This window comes from Mytilus californianus, unplaced genomic scaffold, assembly GCF_021869535.1.
Source record: "Mytilus californianus isolate M0D057914Y unplaced genomic scaffold, xbMytCali1.0.p SCAF_2, whole genome shotgun sequence".
Lineage (NCBI taxonomy): Eukaryota > Metazoa > Mollusca > Bivalvia > Mytilida > Mytilidae > Mytilus > Mytilus californianus.
The window spans coordinates 114,250,511-114,275,498 of NW_026262668.1; the positions used below are offsets into that span (position 1 = coordinate 114,250,511).

General features: G+C 32.9%; 1 protein-coding gene across 2 annotated transcripts; it reads right to left on the reverse strand.

Moving 5' to 3' along the window:
* Positions 1–4,183: 4,183 nt before the first annotated feature.
* LOC127730787 (uncharacterized) lies at positions 4,184–23,985 on the reverse strand. 2 transcript variants are annotated; one of them, XM_052239365.1, is made up of 6 exons: positions 23,875–23,985; positions 17,330–17,465; positions 15,865–15,990; positions 13,070–13,144; positions 12,494–12,572; positions 4,184–5,951 (listed from the first exon to the last, which is right to left on the reverse strand). In XM_052239365.1, exons 1-6 carry the CDS (start codon positions 23,878–23,880, stop codon positions 5,600–5,602), a joined length of 774 nt encoding a protein of 257 aa, XP_052095325.1. In that variant the 5' UTR covers positions 23,881–23,985; the 3' UTR covers positions 4,184–5,599. The 2 variants fall into 2 exon arrangements, with proteins under 2 accessions (XP_052095325.1, XP_052095324.1); XM_052239364.1 differs by lacking the exon at positions 4,184–5,951 and adding an exon at positions 8,577–10,847.
* Positions 23,986–24,988: the final 1,003 nt, after the last annotated feature.

Below are 24,988 nucleotides of genomic sequence, written 5' to 3' on the forward strand. Positions count from 1 at the left end.
CAATGAGCCAAACTATCCACCAGAGTTCAAATGAAGTGAATATAAACTATTATAGGCAATCGTACGACTTTCAACAATGAGAAAAATCCATACCGTATAGTCGGCTATAAAAGACCCCGACATAGAAAATTTGAAACAATTAAAAAGAGAAAACTAACGGCCTAATTTACAACAAAACAATTTTACAAAAACAAATACGACAGACATGAACCAACGACAACCTCTGACTACAGGCTTCTGACTTGGGACAGACACATAAAGAATATGACTGCTTTAAACATGTTTGTGAGCGCTCTTAACCCTACACTAACCTAGGACAGTGGGGTAACAGCACAACATAAGAACAAACTGTAAAAATAACAGCAATTGACTTAACTTAAAAGACCGATACGTGGCACAAAAACAACTAACACAAAAACGGAAGACACAAATCACCGAAATAAGAGTACTCGCAATTACTGAAAGCTAGTTTAAAGCCAATTACAATTAATAAATAAATCATGTTCTCCCAGAATAAAGTATCAATCAGTTATCAGTTATACATAAATTACGTTCATTGAAATCTAAGAATCGACTACAGACACGGGAATAGCGCACAAATTGTGAAATATATACCCGGTAAGAAGGGACTAAAGGAACATCCCGTCCGCCAAAAGGGAAAATTAACAATCCGGAACGAGAAATCGTCTCTTTTGTTGTAAATTTTTGTATAGGGGTTCCCGTATGAAACTGAAACATCTAAATCTAAAAGGACAATTAATGCTGTCTGTACTAGATTTTTTTTAAAGTAAGTTCATTTGGGTAAATCTCCGCCGTAAAATTATTAATTCTTGATTATTTAAAGCAAAAATATCCTCAATGTAACGGTAATCGTTTTTAAATTTATCTATTAATGTAATTCAGATGGGTCTCTATACTGAGTTTGGCCATAAACTGTGATTCATAACAATACAAGAATATGTCTGCTATTAAATGGACACAATAGACCATTTTCATATTACCGACATTTGACTCCGGAGTATATAGTTTTTCGACAGGTTACCGAGTCTGTGGTAGAATATTCTTGTACTTGGTCAAGTAAAAGCAACTAACAGAAGTAAAATCAACCTTAAAATCGGTGCAATTTTGGGAAAATATTATCAATACACGACAAAATCATCGAAATTGAACTGATTGTGATATATTGATTTTACTTCTTTTAGTTGTTCTTCCTTTACCGTGTACCAGAATGTCCTACCACAGAGTTGGTAACTTGTCGAAAAATTATATATTCCGGAGTCAAAAGTCGGTAATATGAAAAAAGTCTTGTTGTGTCCATAGGAATACTTACAACCTGGCGACAACTTTATTGCCAAACATACAAAGATGTTGTCAAGGAGAAAATTGAAACCTTTAATCTTTTCATCATGTTGATTTTAGAGCCTAAACTGTACTTTAATGAAGAGATTTTTTTTTACCAAGAATTTAGTTTTTTAGAATAGATTCATTAAAGAACCAAATTGTCGCATTTTTTAGATTCTAATGTTAAAGTTGAAATTCAAGGCCATATTTTGCCAAAAGTGAACCTTGTCCTTTGATAGTGTGGTATGTTTCAAGTTATATTTTAATTCTATATGCTGATGACAAACTTATATTTGCTGAATCTTGTGAATTACAGTCGGATTTAGATGCTATGTTTTTTTTTATATTGTGACACATAGAATTTAAGTACATGCTACTAAAACAGATGTATAAATTCAAAAATGAGATAATTTCATGTACAATATTATGAAAAATTAGCTGTTTTGGAAGAATTTTAAGTACGATTTAAAAAAGAAGGGTTAGTTTTCAGAGAAACAGGTCTATACTTCTACAAGAAGCTATACAAGCTGTTGTATATGTTTTGTAAAGTAAAACAATAGTGTTTACCATTAAGTATCCTAATTATTTATGGTACCCTCCCTCAACGGAGTTAGGGTGATATATTGATATTCTACGGTTTTTTTATTATTATTATTTGTCTTCCTCTTTTTTTATCCAGCTTATATAACGGAATTGTATGAACCAATTTTAATGGAATAATACAATAATGTTAACAACATGTACAGATTTGCAATCCGGGTATGGCATTTTCAAGATGGCTACCGTTGCAACGGCAAATGCTAAAATGCGAAAAAATTTCAAAATTCTAAATCTTTTATTATAAGACCTGACTGGATGAAACTTAATGGAAATGTTATCTGGTATGCCTATATGTGCAAACAGTATTGAGAAATTCCAAAATGGATGGCATTATCATGGAAACAAGGGGAAAGTTTAACATTGACCCTATGGTAAAATTCATTAAAGCAGCATTTTCATAAAGAATATTACATCAAACCAAATAAAACTATTTGGATATGTAACATGACATGTGCCAATATGGTATCTGTCTTTGGAATTTTGAAATGGAAACTGTTAACATGGAAACAAGCAAAATTGTCGAAAATTTCAAAATGCTCCAAACTTAATAAAAATTTACAAAATTGTTAATTGGCATGTGTAATTGCGCTGTTTCAATTTGGAATTTTCAAAATGGCTGCCGTTACCCTGGCAATAAACGGATGGAAACCAATTAGATGAATGACTGTATTGTGCAAAATATTCAGACTTTTCGAATTGCCTTTTAGTGAAATATGACATTTTGATATTGTGTGCTGTTTGACATTGAAATTTATTATTTTATTATTTTCATGTCATGAATAAGTATACAAAAGATAATGTTTCTGTCGCTAAAAATGAGCATCTAAATGGCAATACCATGGGCCAAGGGAACATATCTTAAACTTCCTCTATTGATATCATGACTATAGTTGATAAAAGACAACGCAATCATAGGTCTCATGGCAAACGCATTAACCGCAATCAACGAAATAAACATCGTTCTAATCTTACACTTGATGATTTTTTTATCTTTATTTAAATATAATGGTAGACCTCAATTATTACGTAAACTGGGTCAAATACCAATTAGTAAATTACATAATATTTATAACGAGTGTGATACAGTATCGTTTTTCACTCCACAATATGAGTGTACGCGAATTATTACAGCCTTTTGTCACCAAAGACTGTTCCCTCAAATTGACAAATTTGCAGATCATAATATAGAGGTATTGATTTTATAAATTTATCTAGTATTTTTCATGACTCTCCCCTTCAAAACTTTGTACCTCCATATTTTGATAACATAGAGCCATCTATAATTTCTTATTCGTATAAAGAACCCAGCAGAAGTTTAATTTTTAATTATACGTCTGTTACATCAGACGTCAGTATAGAAAATAATGCTCCTTCGACACAAGACTGTGAAACATCAAAGTTTAGATATGATCCCTATGACCATGTAATTACAGGAGACCTCAATATCGTCCAAGACCGAGATGTTATAAACTTTCTGAAAAAAGGACAAAAATATCGTCCACCGTCAAAAATAAATTGGGAAGAGTGTCGTCAGGTTATTAAAGATGCTTTTATCCTATTGTAAAAAAAATGGTGTAAACGGGAGAAATCTGACAAAAAGTCACTTGATTTCTATTTGAATAAATGTTTGAATATTGTTGATATTCGCATATCACATTTCGAAAATAATTTAGAAATAAATAAAAGATTAAGTAAGTAAAAACAAAATTCAAGTACTAGCAAAGCGTTTTGTGTTCGTACCGGTCGACAAAGCAGCCAACAATGTGGTGGTGGTATGACGTAAATACTACACGAAAGTCCTTAAGAATGAAATTACACATTCAACTACATTCAAGGCTGTACGCTCCACAGAGAGTCATAAAGTAAATAATCATGTCACAACCACAGCTCAGCTTAAGGCCTCTTCTGAACATTTGAAGGTCCCCACTATGTATTGTTTACCTTAACTACACAAAAAAAAACGTAAAATATCGTTTCATCTCGGCCTCTAGTAAATGTTCTACTACTAGAATTTCAGTGCTTTTAACGAGTTCCTTAACTACTATCAAAGAACTGTTCATTAATTTTTGTAATAAAACATATGAAAATAGTGGAATTAACCATTTTTGGAATGTAAAAAATTCTTTGGATGTTTTAGATAAATTACGTGCTTTTCATTGTCCTATTGATTCGGTTGACAAATTTGACTTTTCCACTCTTTACACAACACTTCCACATAATCTTATCAAACAAAATTTTTCCTATTTAATTAAATGGTCGTTCGATAAATCTAATGGCAAATTTATTTGCTGCAACTCATATAAAGCCTTTTTCTCAAACGAGAAAGGTAAATATGCTAGATATACCTACTGCAGGTGTGATGAGATGATTACAGCCATAATTATTTTTTCCTTGACAACATTTATGTACGTTTCGGCAATAAAGTTTATCAACAGATTGTAGGTATTACTATGGGCACCAATTGTGCCCCTTTAATAGCAGACTTTTTCCTGTACTGTTATGAATCACAGTTTATGGCCAAACTCAGTAAAGACTCGTCTAAATTCCGAATACCACATCCTAAATTTTACGGTGTTGTTTACCGAGCCCGGAAATTTATATACGATCCGGGTAAACTTATCAATCCTTTAAATAAACTTATGCTTAAAGGTTACCAATTCAACACTGTAATTAGATCTTTGAATATTGTTTTATTGGTATAAATATTGATTTTGTTATCAGTTAATAAAAATCATACTAAATAGTTTTGTTAGACACATATGCACTTTAACGGTACTACAATCTGTCGACACCTTTATTTTGGCACTGCACAAGGTCATGTTTTTCTCTGACTGTTAATGACGTCTTTACACTAAATCCATTGGATGTTGGATGTGTACTGATTGATATTTTAGTCTTAAATACATGATTTTTTTTAGCTGTTATTGGCTTTGAACTAGCTGTCAGTAACTGCGAGTACTCTCAGATCTGTACTTAGTGTCCTTTTTGTTGTTAGGGATGAGGGATGGATATATACCCTGTCACGTCCAGTCTGTGTTATGTTTGATATTGTTCTGCTTTGTATCGATCTAACGAGTTAAGCCTTTTTCAACTGATTGATTGTTATAGTTTGTTCTTACGTTGTGCTGTTACACCACTGTCCCAGGTTAGGGGAGGGTTTAGAGCTCACAAACATATTTAACCCCGCCACATTTATATGTGCTTCCCAAGTCAGGAGCCTGTAGTTCAGTGCATGGTTGTCGTTGGTTGACGTCTGTCATATTTGTTTTTCGTTAATTGTTCTGTTATAAATTAGGCCGTTAGTTTTCTCAACTGAATTATTTCATATTTTTCATGTCGGGGCCTTTTATAGCAGACTATACGGTATGGGTTTTTTCATTGTTGAAGGCCGTACGGTAGCCTATATTTGCTTACATCCACTTTATTTGAACTTTGGTGGATAGTTGATTATTGGCAATCATACCTCATCTCCTTATTTTTATATAGATAATTTTAGCTATCGCTAATGTTGGTTAAGAATCGGGCGCTATCAAATGGTTATACCTTGGCGATTAAACGTCCGATATTTTTCGATCAAATATCTTCCACCAATTTGCATTATAGAAAAAATAAGGTTTTCATTAAGATAATCGTTTCAATAATGAAAAATGTAATTTGACTATTGTATTTCTATTTCTACACTTGCGCAGGTGTCATAATCATCAAGTTGATACTCGTTACTCTGGCTTTGTTGACATCCAGGATCAACTTGTTGTTTTCTAAAGACAGTAATACTGTATTCATCATTTATTTTGTCTGCCATATCGTATACCATGAAATCGTTGTTTTCTCGGTGTACCTTGTGAGAAGCATGGTCGTAAATATTATGGTCAACACTGTTGTCTTCTGACCACGGGGGATTTAAATCTTCTTGTTCTGACCATGGTATTTCATAAGCAGTAACAACTGGAGCGTCACCAGTACGGGGGTTCTCATAATTTTTCTGTTTTACATCAACACTCTTCTTATGTCTAAAAGTAAGCATTATGTCATGTCATAATATCAGATTTCAAATGCTTTAGATATCTGAAATGCATATCCCCATTCTCATACATCTCAATTATTGAACCAAACTAAATGGAATATGCACAAAAAGCTTCTGCCAAACTTTCATAAAATTCTATGACAGTTTGACAAAATTATTATTGTCTATAAAACTTGAACCCCTGACTATTTCTAAATGTTAACTGCAAATATTAACATAGGACCTTATATCAGTAAAATACAGGAAAATTGAAAAAAGATAGATTATCAAAATTTTGCTCTACATACTGTTTTTTGATCACGAAAAAGCTATTCTATTCTAAAGTTATTGATATATAACGTGCCGAAAACGCCCACGTTGGAATGAAGGCTCGCTTTGTCTGGCTTTTGTAGACTCTACAAAATTTTTTTTTAAAGTTAATGATGGCTGAATTTTTGTTGCTAAGTCTTAGCCGTTCCTAACTAAAGATTTTTGGATGCAAGCATGAAGCTATGATATTCTTCATTTCAATTGCAAGGGTAACGAATCGATAAATTAACAACAATCATTTATATGCCGGAACGTGATGTTAAAGGAAAATCATTTCATTGAGAATGTTCATTTGTTGAGGTCTGTCCCATGTAAACAAAAACAGATCGACGAATGGAGGAGAACATTTGGTCCCCATAGAAAGGAGAACTGCCTGTTGTAAAACCATGTTTAACAAATATTTCGATGAAATAATCAAGCAGCTTTATACTATTTTAAAAGATCTTTTTGAAAATTAAAGTGTTTTATACAAAAATGACCCACGCATCGAACAAACTTCATTTCGACCTATCATCGTCAAAGTATGCCCATGATCCCATGTGAACAGTACACTTAAACTATCAAAAGAAAATTGGGTCTAGTCCATACACAGAGTTGATTACTTAGCATTCATTTCATACAACTTGTGGTCGTTACCGCTACTGATGGACTATTAGTCCCCGAACGTATCACCAGCTCAGTGGCAAGTGGTTTTGGGTTGGCATGATTCCAACTTATATAAGATGTAGTGTTTCGTTGTTTGACTACATGTGTGATGTTTTGCTATTTGTTTGTTTGTGTAGTGTTTTGTTGTGTTTATCTGGTTTGTGTTTTGCTGTTTGTCTGGTTAGTGGAAATGTTATCTGGTATGCCTATATGTGCAAACAGTATTGAGAAATTCCAAAATGGATGGCATTATCATGGAAACAAGGGGAAAGTTTAACATTGACCCTATGGTAAAATTCATTAAAGCAGCATTTTCATAAAGAATATTACATCAAACCAAATAAAACTATTTGGATATGTAACATGGCATGTGCCAATATGGTATCTGTCTTTGGAATTTTGAAATGGAAACTGTTAACATGGAAACAAGCAAAATTGTCGAAAATTTCAAAATGCTCCAAACTTAATAAAAATTTACAAAATTGTTAATTGGCATGTGTAATTGCGCTGTTTCAATTTGGAATTTTCAAAATGGCTGCCGTTACCCTGGCAATAAACGGATAGAAACCAATTAGATGAATGACTGTATTGTGCAAAATATTCAGACTTTTCGAATTGCCTTTTAGTGAAATATGACATTTTGATATTGTGTGCTGTTTGACATTGAAATTTATTATTTTATTATTTTCATGTCATGAATAAGTATACAAAAGATAATGTTTCTGTCGCTAAAAATGAGCATCTAAATGGCAATACCATGGGCCAAGGGAACATATCTTAAACTTCCTCTATTGATATCATGACTATAGTTGATAAAAGACAACGCAATCATAGGTCTCATGGCAAACGCATTAACCGCAATCAACGAAATAAACATCGTTCTAATCTTACACTTGATGATTTTTTTATCTTTATTTAAATATAATGGTAGACCTCAATTATTACGTAAACTGGGTCAAATACCAATTAGTAAATTACATAATATTTATAACGAGTGTGATACAGTATCGTTTTTCACTCCACAATATGAGTGTACGCGAATTATTACAGCCTTTTGTCACCAAAGACTGTTCCCTCAAATTGACAAATTTGCAGATCATAATATAGAGGTATTGATTTTATAAATTTATCTAGTATTTTTCATGACTCTCCCCTTCAAAACTTTGTACCTCCATATTTTGATAACATAGAGCCATCTATAATTTCTTATTCGTATAAAGAACCCAGCAGAAGTTTAATTTTTAATTATACGTCTGTTACATCAGACGTCAGTATAGAAAATAATGCTCCTTCGACACAAGACTGTGAAACATCAAAGTTTAGATATGATCCCTATGACCATGTAATTACAGGAGACCTCAATATCGTCCAAGACCGAGATGTTATAAACTTTCTGAAAAAAGGACAAAAATATCGTCCACCGTCAAAAATAAATTGGGAAGAGTGTCGTCAGGTTATTAAAGATGCTTTTATCCTATTGTAAAAAAAATGGTGTAAACGGGAGAAATCTGACAAAAAGTCACTTGATTTCTATTTGAATAAATGTTTGAATATTGTTGATATTCGCATATCACATTTCGAAAATAATTTAGAAATAAATAAAAGATTAAGTAAGTAAAAACAAAATTCAAGTACTAGCAAAGCGATTTGTGTTCGTACCGGTCGACAAAGCAGCCAACAATGTGGTGGTGGTATGACGTAAATACTACACGAAAGTCCTTAAGAATGAAATTACACATTCAACTACATTCAAGGCTGTACGCTCCACAGAGAGTCATATAGTAAATAATCATGTCACAACCACAGCTCAGCTTAAGGCCTCTTCTGAACATTTGAAGGTCCCCACTATGTATTTTTTACCTTAACTACACAAAAAAAACGTAAAATATCGTTTCATCTCGGCCTCTAGTAAATGTTCTACTATTAGAATTTCAGTGCTTTTAACGAGTTCCTTAACTACTATCAAAGAACTGTTCATTAATTTTTGTAATAAAACATATGAAAATAGTGGAATTAACCATTTTTGGAATGTAAAAAATTCTTTGGATGTTTTAGATAAATTACGTGCTTTTCATTGTCCTATTGATTCGGTTGACAAATTTGACTTTTCCACTCTTTACACAACACTTCCACATAATCTTATCAAACAAAATTTTTCCTATTTAATTAAATGGTCGTTCGATAAATCTAATGGCAAATTTATTTGCTGCAACTCATATAAAGCCTTTTTCTCAAACGAGAAAGGTAAATATGCTAGATATACCTACTGCAGGTGTGATGAGATGATTACAGCCATAATTTTTTTTTCCTTGACAACATTTATGTACGTTTCGGCAATAAAGTTTATCAACAGATTGTAGGTATTACTATGGGCACCAATTGTGCCCCTTTAATAGCAGACTTTTTCCTGTACTGTTATGAATCACAGTTTATGGCCAAACTCAGTAAAGACTCGTCTAAATTCCGAATACCACATCCTAAATTTTACGGTGTTGTTTACCGAGCCCGGAAATTTATATACGATCCGGGTAAACTTATCAATCCTTTAAATAAACTTATGCTTAAAGGTTACCAATTCAACACTGTAATTAGATCTTTGAATATTGTTTTATTGGTATAAATATTGATTTTGTTATCAGTTAATAAAAATCATACTAAATAGTTTTGTTAGACACATATGCACTTTAACGGTACTACAATCTGTCGACACCTTTATTTTGGCACTGCACAAGGTCATGTTTTTCTCTGACTGTTAATGACGTCTTTACACTAAATCCATTGGATGTTGGATGTGTACTGATTGATATTTTAGTCTTAAATACATGATTTTTTTTAGCTGTTATTGGCTTTGAACTAGCTGTCAGTAACTGCGAGTACTCTCAGATCTGTACTTAGTGTCCTTTTTGTTGTTAGGGATGAGGGATGGATATATACCCTGTCACGTCCAGTCTGTGTTATGTTTGATATTGTTCTGCTTTGTATCGATCTAACGAGTTAAGCCTTTTTCAACTGATTGATTGTTATAGTTTGTTCTTACGTTGTGCTGTTACACCACTGTCCCAGGTTAGGGGAGGGTTTAGAGCTCACAAACATATTTAACCCCGCCACATTTATATGTGCTTCCCAAGTCAGGAGCCTGTAGTTCAGTGCATGGTTGTCGTTGGTTGACGTCTGTCATATTTGTTTTTCGTTAATTGTTCTGTTATAAATTAGGCCGTTAGTTTTCTCAACTGAATTATTTCATATTTTTCATGTCGGGGCCTTTTATAGCAGACTATACGGTATGGGTTTTTTCATTGTTGAAGGCCGTACGGTAGCCTATATTTGCTTACATCCACTTTATTTGAACTTTGGTGGATAGTTGATTATTGGCAATCATACCTCATCTCCTTATTTTTATATAGATAATTTTAGCTATCGCTAATGTTGGTTAAGAATCGGGCGCTATCAAATGGTTATACCTTGGCGATTAAACGTCCGATATTTTTCGATCAAATATCTTCCACCAATTTGCATTATAGAAAAAATAAGGTTTTCATTAAGATAATCGTTTCAATAATGAAAAATGTAATTTGACTATTGTATTTCTATTTCTACACTTGCGCAGGTGTCATAATCATCAAGTTGATACTCGTTACTCTGGCTTTGTTGACATCCAGGATCAACTTGTTGTTTTCTAAAGACAGTAATACTGTATTCATCATTTATTTTGTCTGCCATATCGTATACCATGAAATCGTTGTTTTCTCGGTGTACCTTGTGAGAAGCATGGTCGTAAATATTATGGTCAACACTGTTGTCTTCTGACCACGGGGGATTTAAATCTTCTTGTTCTGACCATGGTATTTCATAAGCAGTAACAACTGGAGCGTCACCAGTACGGGGGTTCTCATAATTTTTCTGTTTTACATCAACACTCTTCTTATGTCTAAAAGTAAGCATTATGTCATGTCATAATATCAGATTTCAAATGCTTTAGATATCTGAAATGCATATCCCCATTCTCATACATCTCAATTATTGAACCAAACTAAATGGAATATGCACAAAAAGCTTCTGCCAAACTTTCATAAAATTCTATGACAGTTTGACAAAATTATTATTGTCTATAAAACTTGAACCCCTGACTATTTCTAAATGTTAACTGCAAATATTAACATAGGACCTTATATCAGAAAAATACAGGAAAATTGAAAAAAGATAGATTATCAAAATTTTGCTCTACATACTGTTTTTTGATCACGGAAAAGCTATTCTATTCTAAAGTTATTGATATATAACGTGCCGAAAACGCCCACGTTGGAATGTAGGCTCGCTTTGTCTGGCTTTTGTAGACTCTACAAAATTTTTTTTTAAAGTTAATGATGGCTGAATTTTTGTTGCTAAGTCTTAGCCGTTCCTAACTAACGATTTTTGGATGCAAGCATGAAGCTATGATATTCTTCATTTCAATTGCAAGGGTAACGAATCGATAAATTAACAACAATCATTTATATGCCGGAACGTGATGTTAAAGGAAAATCATTTCATTGAGAATGTTCATTTGTTGAGGTCTGTCCCATGTAAACAAAAACAGATCGACGAATGGAGGAGAACATTTGGTCCCCATAGAAAGGAGAACTGCCTGTTGTAAAACCATGTTTAACAAATATTTCGATGAAATAATCAAGCAGCTTTATACTATTTTAAAAGATCTTTTTGAAAACTAAAGTGTTTTATACAAAAATGACCCACGCATCGAACAAACTTCATTTCGACCTATCATCGTCAAAGTATGCCCATGATCCCATGTGAACAGTACACTTAAACTATCAAAAGAAAATTGGGTCTAGTGCATACAAAGAGTTGATTACTTAGCATTCATTTCATACAACTTGTGGTCGTTACCGCTACTGATAGACTTTTAGTCCCCGAACGTATCACCAGCTCAGTGGCAAGTGGTTTTGGGTTGGCATGATTCCAACTTATATAAGATGTAGTGTTTCGTTGTTTGACTACATGTGTGATGTTTTGCTATTTGTTTGTTTGTGTAGTGTTTTGTTGTGTTTATCTGGTTTGTGTTTTGCTGTTTGTCTGGTTAGTGGTTTGCTCTTTGTCTGTCTGTGTAGTGTTCTAATGTGTTTGTTTGTGTAGTGTTTAGCTGCTTGTGTGTGTAGTGTTTTGTTATTTATCTCTATAGTGTTTCGTTGTTTACGTAGTGATTTGTTGTTTCCTGGTTAGTGTTTTGCTGTTTGTATGTGTAATGTCGTGTTTTGTTGTGTTTGTCTGGTAAATGTTTTTCTATTTGTCTGGTTAATGTTTGCTGTTTGTCTGGTTAATGTTTGCTGTTTGTCTGGTTAATGTTTTGCTGTTTGTCTGTAAAGTGTTTCGTTGTTTGTGTAGTATTTTGATGTGTTGATTTGGTTGGTGTTTTGTTGTTTGTCTGTCTACTGTTTTGTTTTTTATATGTTTTCTTTTTGCTATGATGTTATAGGTTTATGGTCTTGTTTATGGGGTTGTTTTTTTTTTGGCTGCTGGATTTCCTTATCTTGTTAATTTGAAGAATATTTCTCTTTCTTGCAGACAAATTGTTACCTTAATTGGCAGTACACACATACTACAATACCAATGACAAGTATTATTGTTACTCCTACACCAACTCCAATTTCAAGCCCTAAAAATAAATGATTATAACCGTTTTGATAAGCGCATTTAAATAGTTTATCTACAGAGCAGAGGACTATTTTTCAGTTATTCAATCACAGTTATGTTGAAAAGATCTAAATTCCTGTTGTCATCTATGTTTTCAAAACAATGGATTACTGATCGGTTTTGCAAATATATTATATATTACATAGTGAACTATTCATAACACTAAGGTGCTCTACCCCAAGGTATAGATTGCCGTAGCCGTATGAGGCACAACTTTTCGGAATTTTCGGTTATAAATGCTCTTCAGCTTTGTATTGGGTCTTGTTTTTGAACTGTTTTGATTCGAGTGCCAATGATAAGTCTTGTGAATACGAAACGCGAATCTGCAATACCAAGTTATAAACCTGGTATCATTGATCAGTTTTCCCAATTTGTTGATGCAATTATTTTTAATAATAATATTATTTTCAAATTTTTAATTGTTTATATTGACTCATTGGAATTGATGAAGGTACTTACCATTCCAAGATTCATTTTCAGAAATCAAAGTATTTTCTAAAGCACTGATTGTTGTAACGTCTGCGAAGGAAACCCCTGTGTTAAACAATATACTTTAAGGTATTATCAAACTTGCGCTTTATTTTGTGCGTTTGATTTGTATGTTTACCCAAGAGCCTGAATTTCTCACCTGATAAATATATACCATTTTGATTTGTATTTTTACCTTTATGCGATCAGTTATCTTGACTTATTAGTAAATGTCTAAAGTGATATTTTGTAGATCTTATATTGATGGTTATTTTAACTGTTCACAGTTTCTACCTATCTATTAAAGATTTTGAGATAAAAAATAGTAAAAACCGTCATTTAAGGGCAAATAAATCCTATCAGAGTCTGACAATTTAGCCATGTTGACATACATATAAATGTTACTTTGCTGATCTATTTTGCGTTTAAAGTTTCTCTCTATCTACTATGGTTTTTGACAAAAATGCAAAAACATCGGTAATCATCATTCAGAGGAAATAACTCCCTATATCAGTTGACTATTTCGGCCATGTTGACTTGTTTGACGATCTTATTGTACTGAAAGTTTTTTGCTATTTATTGTTTTTCTCTATGTATTACAGTTTCCGCAACAACAAAAAAACGCAAAATCGTCTTTCAAAGGCAAATAATCCTCTTAGGGGTCAATTGACGATTTCGACCATAAAGAAAACTCTTCAAAGATAACTGGTTTATAATTTTCTACTCCTTATGTTCTTATAAAATACAGATCAGAGACGCTCGAATAAAAAACAATTTAAAAGGTCAAATAAAGTACCAAGTTGAGAACATGAGTTAATCATGTTTACCCTCTCTGTTTTGCTCGAACTATTTAAAGGAGGGACGGATGGGTGACGAACTGAGACGACGGATGGGTGACGAACTGAGACGACGGATGCCAAGTGATGGCAAAAAAATCAAATTTAAACAACAATAACTGTCCTTTCCTAGATTTGGTTATTTCACTTTTACAAGGGAAACACAACACAAAAATGTATGACTAAAAAGACGATTTTTCGTTCACTATTGTTAATTTTTTCTTTTTTGGTCGGTGATGTTACTTTGGTTCCATCTTACGGTGTTTATATATCCCAAACCGTTCGCCGTGCCCGTGCTTATGGTGACGTTTTAGATTTCAATAAACGTAATCCTTGTATAACTGGTGTATTATCAAGTTGGGGATTTTGTTACCTCAAATTACTTCAAACCTTTACTAAATTCTTTCATGGATACAAATATTTGGTTTGGAAGTTTGCTGAACCTGTAGAAAAACTTATTAAGAATGGGATAGTACATCCTAATGTTTACACTGTTGTTGTTTATTGAGCTCGTAAATTAAGATACGAACCGGGTAAACTTATCGATCCTTTAAATAAACTTATTCTAAAAAGTTACCAAATTTAACACTGCCATTAGATCTTAAATATTGTTTTATCTGTATACATGTTGATTTAATTATCAATAAATTAAAACCCACTAAATAGTAGATAATAGCGGAGGTTGGATGAGTACTGATCCTAGTCCTATATACATGAGTTTTTATTAGTTGTTATTGGCTCTGAACTAGCTTTCGGTTACTGCGAGTACTCTCAGATTTATACTTTGAATAATTGGTGGTTTTGCGAGTTGCATTTGTGCTTTGTTGAAATTAGTTGAAAAGGGCTTTTCAACTGATTTTTATTGCTTGTTGTTAGGTTGTGCTGATACAAAACTGCCTCAGGTAATGGGGAGTGTTGGGCGCCCGCAAACATGTTTAACCCCGCCATATTCTGTATGAGCAAGGAGCCTTCAATTCATTTGTTGTCGTTTGTTGTATATTATATTTGTTTTTCGTTATATGTTTGGAGCATAAATGAGGCCTTTAGTTATCTCGTTTTGAATTAATTTACATTTGTATTTCAAGGCAATGAACTACAATTGCTAACTTCTACGGCATTTGGTCATTGGCAATCATACCACATCTTCTTACTTTTATATTAATAATCGATAAGTTAATTCAGGTCATATCATAGATGGAATAAAAATGCAGACAAGTGAATTTTCTTTCCAAAAAAGGAGTTGACTACACTACAACATATATATGAAAATTATAAACAATAAGAGAAAGATTCAAATTTTAGTTTATTTTGTGATCCCTTAACTACGAATGTTTGCTCTAATTGTCTATTTCGGTTATTCCGAATTAAAAAAATCAGTTGTTGAATGTTTACTGTCACATTTAGATTATTTGATCTGCAAAATTGAAATTTAATTCATCAAAATTAAAGACCAGAAGGTCTGCTTATTATCTAGAACTTTATCAACATAAAGAAAGCAAGCCGATATTAATTCAATTACCAAGATGTATAATAGACAGAAATAGGAGTGACAACAATCTGAATTTATGAACACAAAAAGCATCTCCTGTGCACGGCATCACTCTCGTATGACTTCAAATTATTTTTTTTACTACCTGGCAAAGCCAGGAACATGTTCAACCAGATAATATCTTATAGGCTTCTTTTCTTTTCTTTTTTTTTTCTTTGTCCAGGTTTTGTTTTTGTGTTCTTCAAATAACCGTTTCTATATGGTTTATTGGGAATAATAAACATTTTATCCATCTATTCTATTGATTGCAATAATGAAAGGTTGTAAAATTCGACATTGGAAACAAATATCAACAAGTTGTTTACAAACGAAATGAAGTTACTAATTATAATGCTTATTTACTGTATAAAAGTAATAAGTAAATTCCAAAATTAAATTAAATTTTGAGTGATAAAGACTACCATATTCACAGAAGAAAAATATCTCGCTATCTTTCTTTTTTTGTTGGATTCTAACTCCATAAGGGCCATATTGGAAAGTCTGACGAAAAATGTCATCACTGCTTGGATTGTCCTTCAACTTGTCAACTGTAAAAAAAGCGTTGATATTAGTCTAAGAAAGAAACGATATTGTTGATACTCTAAATATTTAACTTACCAAAATATTGTCCGATCATGTGTGTGTGTGTGTGTGTGTGTGTGTGTATTAAGACAAAACTAACTATTGTTATCCCATTAATAAATAATGTCTGATATATATATAACTGATACATTCTATCACAAACATCTAGCTTAATATGTCATGTGAATCAAATTGAAATTTAGAGAACATACTTTTGTTCTTCGGTTCCAAATAAAGGTATAAGCAGGTCTTAAGTTACCAAAATATGCCTCAACCGTAAAATGTATATACATAAACTAGGGAAAGATGGACGGCATTGTGGTTAAGGCTGCTGAAATATTCGTGGTCATTCGTGACATCTGATAATAAAGATAAGTTCTGGAATATCGTTGCACCTAGGCTACATAAACCTCATATGCTGGTGATACCTAAATGCAAATATATCAAAAAAAAAAACAAAAAAAGGAACCCAGTGTCTCGCATGCGATTGTTGCTGTCAGTGTAAAATTGTAATGTTCACAGCCAATAACGTAATCCATTTATCAATACAATACGATTTTTTTTCAAATCGAACGTTTTTCTTTATATACTATATATTTACCATTTTTAGTCCAGTAATTAATTATACGAAGTTTAATATCGATTTCCAAACGATATATCTGTCCAATTCTCCTTACAATATAAAACATTTAAGTAGAAAATTCAACATTGAAGTCAATGTTCAAGTCAATCGAAAATCTGTATTTTCTTTCTAAATGTATATTTTATTATGCTAGAAATAAATAAAATGATGACTGCAAAAATTTACTATTATCCAGTATTAATTATTCACCTATTTTCCAAATAAAAAATGAAAAGATTCAAAAACTTGTACCTCCATACTTTAACAATACTAAATTACCTATTACAAGAAAGCCTAGCAGAATTTTTTTAACAATCTATTACTGTCGACATTGATATTGAAAGCAACACATTTTCCTTTCCTCTCAACTTAAATGTTTCTCAGTAAGTTCGTGCGTGTGTGCAGTGACTATTAGCAATAAAGTCTTTATAGAAATATTTCATAATATTTCTTTCAAAAATGGTAGTTGTGGAGCGTCTTGATTCATTAACTCGTTACTTTGGCCAAAAATTATATCATATATAGGAAATAATTACAAAAAATAAAGCTTTTGATTCAACTTTATGAGGTCTTTCGTTGGGCGTAAGCCTATCAAAACTATGACATTCTTGGGGAAAAGGGGGGGGGGGAGTAATTATAACAATAGCAAAGGTTAAGACTTTTACAATAAAACGCAATTTTACCTTTTCTGTATAAAATGATATTGTTGTTACTGCCACACGTTTCTGCTTGGTTTCCAGGACACGTCTCATTACATTGACCATATGCTTGGTAATTAGTAGCTTCGTCGTCATTTAGTAAACAATAGCACTGTGTCATCTAAAAATACGAATTAGTTCGGCATTAATAACATTAAAGGTACCAACTTTACTGCACCAGATGCGCATTTCGACAATAAATGTCTTTTCGGTGATACTCGAGGCCAGAATATCTAAAAATCCAAACCTTATTACAAAATTAAGAGCTGATCATAACCCAAAAATTACAAAAAAGTATAGCCAAACCCAGGCAAGGAATCAGAACTTTGCATGAGAGGAATATATTCCTTAATTTAAGATAATTTCCAAAATTTTGTAAGAGCTAATTTTGTAAGACACAATATACCTGAAATCATCAAAATGCTGGATTTTTTTATCGTCACCAAATTTGTTAAGTTTGGGGAAGGATATTTCAGCATACAGTCGGTATTCCAGTGGATACTGATTGTGCACGAATACTGGCCGACTTGTTTTTGTACTCACATGTAGCGGAATTCATACAGAAGACAAAAAGATAAAGCATTTTGCAAAGATCTTTATATTCACTTTCAAATATATTGATGATGTTATGACACTCAATAACCACCAATATGTCAATGAGTGCTTACATCTCATATATCCCAGTCAACTTGGAATTAAGTTTACTACCGAAAGAAGAAAACTGCTTCATATCTTAATCGTTTTCTAGATATTGACACAGAAGGACGACTTCAAACCGACAAACGTGATGATTTCAAATTTCCAATTGTCAACTTTCCATTTCTCAGCAGTAACACACCCTCTGCTCCATTATATTGTATTTACATATATCAGTTAATACGTTACGCTCACACTATACGGACTTCATTAACAGTGGTGTGTTCCTAACACTAAAACTGCTCTTACAGAATTACGAGGAGAAACTCACTAGCGACATATTTTCGTTGTCTTAGATTTTTAGATACCAATATAGTCTTCTGATATGTAATTTTACCGATTGTGTCCTAATGACATTTTTACTTAGTGTGAATTCGCATAGCGGGTGATGCGTGGATAACAGGAGACGCTTACCCTGCCGACGCACCCGATCTCGCTCCTTTTGGGGTTCAAGCGATTCCCTCAGTTTCTGTTTGTTACCTTGATTTGTCTCCTTTGTCTATTTATGAGGTTTAAACGTCGGTAAATACTGTCGCCTTAATTTGGCCCATTACCTTACATAATTCCTCACTGAATCGATCAGTATTTTGAAGTTGTTTTCCAATTGATGGATTTATGTTCACGATATAACGGGCCTTCAGAGAACACATTTTAGTCGCAATTGGTTTAGTATAGGTATTAAAGATGATCTTTAAAGAGAGGTTTTTCTATTGAACTGATTAATGAAAAAGGATGTTTCCTTAGTTTATGGCATCGAGATCTTTGTTGGCATAGGAAAAAAGTATTAACAAAAATACGAACTGCAAGGTAAATTCAAAAAGGGGGAAGTCCATAGAATTAAACGTTAGACTTTATATTAAAATGGATCAAATTGAAAACAACTGTTGTATTGCTGACTTGGTACAGGCATTTTCCGAAGACAATAATGAGTTAAAACTGGTTTTATAGCTAGCTAAACCTCCCACTTGTATGGCAGTTGCTTATAGTTCCGTTATATTGAAAAATTTGCGTGAGGCATAATAAGTTAATGTGACAATAATTGGGATCCAGCAGCCAAAACTGTTTACCATACATCACAGACACCGAATACAACTGACAATAAAATGCAAACAAACATACAAATAAATCTAACAAAGACGCCAACAAAAAAGTTATTTTAGTTGATAGTAAAAATTATACCGGACCTTTTTTCGTTTCATCTTTTTCAATCGTGAAACGGTCTGAAAAGTCAGTAACTTGCAATATCCAAAATGATAGCTGTCAGGTTGTATTGGTTTGAAAGAGGATTTGTGACAGTGTTTTTAAAGGGGTAGAGAAAAACGCATTGTGCGGATTTGATGAATACCTAACGGTTTCAGTATCAAAGGCAAAAGGTGATTAAAAGAGAGCATGAGATGTATAATGCCGATGACCATGATTGCGTCCCCATTATTCTCTATTCTTTATATTTTAGCACCCCATTATTCTCTATTCTTTATATTTTAGCACCCATTATTCTCTATTTTTTATTTTTTTTCCCCCAATTTTTCTGTAGTATTGGTCCATTCTTCTCTAATCTGTAAACCCCATGAAGACCCTTACCTATACCACCAATCGTGTCATTGCAACCATATGGTGTCGCAGTTTCCAATTCTCAAACCCGGTAGTCTTTCTTTTGTCTAGGGAAGGTGTTGCTAGATGAGGATTGTTAGTCCTGTGATTTATTTTTTTTTCGATGATGCGATCTCGCATAGAAAGGATTGAATGATCAGACTGATTAAATAGTTGATAAACAATGTCACTTGCATTGTCGTTTATGTCTGATCTATGGCCGTACATACGTTTATTAGCCCATCCTCTCGTTTAACCGAAATATACCAATCTGCAAAGGTTGCCTTCTAATGTGTAGAAACGATTGTGTTTTTTTTTTACAATCCAGATAATCGTAGCTCCTGATATAGTAAAATGTTTTAGCTAAATTGTTAGAAAATTGAACATCTGCTTTTAAAATTTCATAGGTTTTGCAGTTTTCGAATTTACATTTCGAATGAGACAGATTATTACTATTGTCATTACTGTGATGATCTGAATGTATCGCATTCGATTTATTTGTCATTTTTGGTGATAAAGGGACACCTGCAATGTCAGACGGCATCATGTCCGGTGGTGACTTCGGGTGCTCCGGAAGGGTAAAATGTTTTAACATGCTTAACCTGTCGTATCCGTCGTATTGCTCAAAGTACAAATTCTGTAATAAGTCAAATTCTTGTTGTCACTCGAGGAAAAGAGGACGGGATTATGGTTATGACCATTGGAATATATCCGTCGTCATCTGTGAAAAAGAGATTCCATAACGGTCAACAACTGGTGATGGCGTCCGTAAAATTTTCGAAGGGATGATTTCAACTTCACCACTTGGAACCCTTTGTTTAATAGCATCCTTGAAAGCAGCAACCCTTTATCAAGGAAATCATGATAGGAAATGAAAGCGCTGGAATATCGTATCAACTGGGAGATATATACTCCATGTGCAGGCGCTGTTGGAATGTTGCTCCATAGAAAAGGAAAGCTCTTAATTGAAAAGCAGAAGTCAAATCATTTGTCGTAAAGTAAAATAATTATGTTGTCAATCAAGATCAAGAAATTTTACCTATAACTTCTTATGTTTGAATTAAACAAAGAGTCATATCACATTTTAAACACCTTAAAACCAGATTACACAAAGCTTAGTGCCATCATGATAGCTTTGAAAAACATTGAAGACTCTCGCTTATCAGAATTTCTTTATACGAAGATAATAATCCATCTGGAAGCAAGGATGCAGTTGCGAAAGTGTTTGATGTATCGCGATTTCCAGATAGAGGAGACAAAACAATGATTACCACAAACTTTAACTAGGGCTTTAAGTGTGTGTGACGAAGAAGCCTTCAACGGGTTCCATGACTGTATAGCATTTCAATTCGCCAATAACATGTTCAACGGAGATTCGGTATTCTGCAATGAGTCTGTTGATCCTCGTACACTTTGTGTTCCGGCTTTCTGGTTATCTGCTGTCTGGGATATGTCGTGTATGGCTGATGAAATAATTCAACCTATAATTTCTCGTGACGAGGATCAGGAGCCACCCACTCCTGTATAAGCAGTAGAGGAACCTGAACTTCAAAACGTGGATAACGGGCCTGATAATACCGATATAAATGCAGGCGATGCTACAGTAAAAGCTGAAGAAATTGCCACACATAATGCTACAGTCAGAACTGCAGATAATATTTTTCATTCTCTTGTAAATTGAGCTGCAAGAAAAGAAAACCCTCGAAAAAAAAGAACAAAAAAATCATTAATGCAATTGGTTCGCAGTAACCATGAAAGATACAAATCATTTATTACAAAACAGGTTCCAAAATTCTTTAAAAGCCTCGGAGTTGATTTAGATTCATCTGAAAATGATAAGACTGTGTTGGTTCAATGATGTCAAATTATGCTCCACATGTGGCACCCGTAAAACAATCATACAGAAAACCTAATGACTATTCCAAAAATAAAATAACATTTTTTTGCCTGTATGTACAATTTTTGCCAGTTTTTTCATAAAATTTTTATCAAAGGTTTATATTAGGAATGTTTCGGACACTTCGAAAATCAGTGTTGATCAACTATTTTTAGTTATATGTCTCTTGGAAATATAAATTATATAGAAAATTGCATTATAAGAGCTCTCACGTGTACAATTCTTGCCAGGTTTTTATAAAATTTGGTATTGCCCTTGGACAGATGAAATATGTGAAACGCGAGGGACATTGGAACTCTGTTCTTTTATTATCATCAAAATCAATGCGAACAGGAGTATGCATTACTGCGGAGCCCCTTAAGTGCAATGTAAATATAAATATTTTTGTTTTAATCTTGCACGCACAAGTTTGAAAAATCGTGCGAACGACTTTGAAACTCGTGTGCACTATTTTATAACTGGTGCGCATGAATTTAAAAGTGGTGCGCACGACATTTTAAAACTGGTGCGCACGACTTTCAAAACTGACTGGTGTGCACGACTTTAAAACGCGTCTACATGACTTTCAAACAAAGTTTGACTGACTCTATACGAACTTGCGCACCTTTTAGAAAGTCGAGCGCACGAGTTTGAAAGTAGTACACACAAGTTTAAAAGTCGTGCGCCCCATTGTTTGAAAGTCGCGAGCACCAGTTTTAAAGTCGTGTGCACCAGTTTAAAAATCGTTGATACTCGTGCGCACGATTTTTCTAACTGGTGCGCACCAGATTAAATCTCCAGCAAACGAACATATTTATATCTACATCGCACTTTAAGGGCTCAATATGTACTATTCTCCAAGACTATACACAGTGGAAACAAATGGTCCCAAATAAAAAAAATAATTAAAAAAACTGAACAATAATTATTTAATTCTCTTTTAAATAATTCGTCAGGAAAAAGTAGAATAACAAAAATACCGAACTCCAAGGAAAATTCAAAACGGAAAGTCCCTTATCAAATGGCAAAATCAAAAGCTCAAACACATCAAACGAATGGAAAACAACTGTCATATTCCTGACTTGGTACGGGCATTTCCTTATGTAGAAGGAACTTTATATAATTTTTTTAATGTAATCGGTAAAAAAATCATATAACTGACGCAATATTTTTTTTGTCGTGAAAGTTTTTAAATTCTGAACATATATGTTATCGAGCTTAAACGGATCAAATCAAATCAAATCAAATATTTTATTATAGTCTCACCTCTCTACATGTACAATAAAAACATGAATACAATATCTACAGCTTGTTTTAATTAAAAGTACAAAACAATCTTAAAAACATTCGAGAGCCACTCTCAAAAGAGTTATGAGAGACTTTTACATAGAAATGGACAAATCGATAAAAATAAAAAAACACTTTTTTTATCTGTTTAAAAAATTCTTCCTTTGAATTAAAATATCATGGCAGATTTTGGCAGAATAAAAGCACAAATTTTCATTTGTAAATAAGAATATAAATTTTTCATTATCCATTAAGTCTAAAAAACCACTATTAAATGAAACTACTCTAGTAAAAAGCTCTTGTCAAGTGCATGTGAATATAAAGGGCATTTGATTAAAAACATGTTTCTCATCTTAACGGAAAAACGCAATTTCTACCCTTCAGTAAAAAAAGTCAGTTAATTTGATAAATAGTTTTGTTCTATTACCACACAAAGATTGAACGCGGTAAAATTAATTAGCGTACACAATATTTTGAGATCAACCCACTAGCTTACCTGTATGATTTGTAGTCGGACTCGTACTCGGACTCCGAGTCTGACAGTTATTGTAAATCTCTATTAGCAAACATTCGCTTAATATTTTCTTAATTACATTTTGTAATATTAAAATCTATAGTTAAGGATCTTCCAAAGTATAGTTACTCTAATGAGTACAAATATTTTTATGCCTTTTGTTTTAACAATATCAATTTTTAATTTTCATAGATGTATTTGTACATATTGTATCGATTGTACATTTGACTATGATTATTAGTGTACAATCGTATTTGGGTAAAAAAAATTTATAAGTTTACCAGATAACAAACATACACTGTTTATATAGATTAACTACTTTTGTCCGCTATGTATGTCCATGTGAAGAGAATAAAGATCAATTAACATAATATCCGTAGCATCAATCAGATTATACCTAAATCATTTTTGTTTTTTTCATTTAAGAAATTAAACCTGTAGATTTCTAATTTGAATATTCAAGCATGGGACGGCAACGGTAAAATAATCCAGTTCAAAACAAAAATAGGTTATCAACGAAAGGTATAATAATCTGAATATTTTCTAGATGAATATAATTATATTTACCGTCATGCCCAAGTATTTGTACTGGTCATCCTTGCAATACGACGCACAAACATACGAGCTTACGTTTGTTGTATTTAGCTCGTTGAAAATACTACTGTCTGCATCAAAATTGAAACAACCTGTCAAAATATTTTTTTCATAGGAATTAATTTTTAATTCCTTATATGCGACTTACCTTCGTTGGAATTTTAAAGAAGGTTCTGTGCAATCGTTCAAACGATACTTATTTCATCTTTTGTACATGGTTAAATAATGGATCCTCGCACTTCAGTATGATGTCCTCTGGTGGCATTATATTTATTGGATAGCCTTGTGAATTTTCTGTGCAAACACTTTACTATAGTTATAAACATATTTGTAGGAGTGTTTAAAAAATCTTTATAGTCTTAAAATGTATGCTAGATACACTTACTGGAAATGTGAGGATATGATTGAAGCTTTAAATTTTCTCCTAGATAACATATATGTACGTTTCGGCGATAAAGTGTATAGTCAGGTAGTAGGTATTCCTATGGGCACTAACTGCGCCCCTTTAATAGCAGATTTATTCCTGTATTGCTATGAATCTCAGTTTATGACCAAACTCAGTAGAGACACATCATTGTTACATTTGGTTGATACATTCAACAATACCTACCGTTATCTGGATGATATTTTTTCGTTAAATAATCCAGAGTTCTCTAAATATACTACCGAAATTTACCCAAAAGAACTTACTTTAACTAAATCTAACATAAACAGCAGCAGTTGTCCTTTTTCTAGATTTAAACATTTCAATTTCTAAAGGGAAACTCCATACTAAAATTTACAACAAAAGAGACGATTTTTCATTCCCTATTGTTAATTTTCCTTTTTTAGACGGCGATGTGACTTTGCCTCCATCATACGGTGTTTATATATCCCAACTCGTGCGGTATGCCCGTGTGTGTAGTGATGTCATAGATTTTAACGAACGTAATCAATGCATCACTGGTAAATTATTAAGTCAGGGATTTCGTTACCATAAATTACTTAAAACATTTACTAAATTCTTTCATAGATACAAAGATTTGATTAGTAAATTTGGCTGTACCTGTAGAAAACTTATTAAAAATGGTATTTCACATCCTAAATT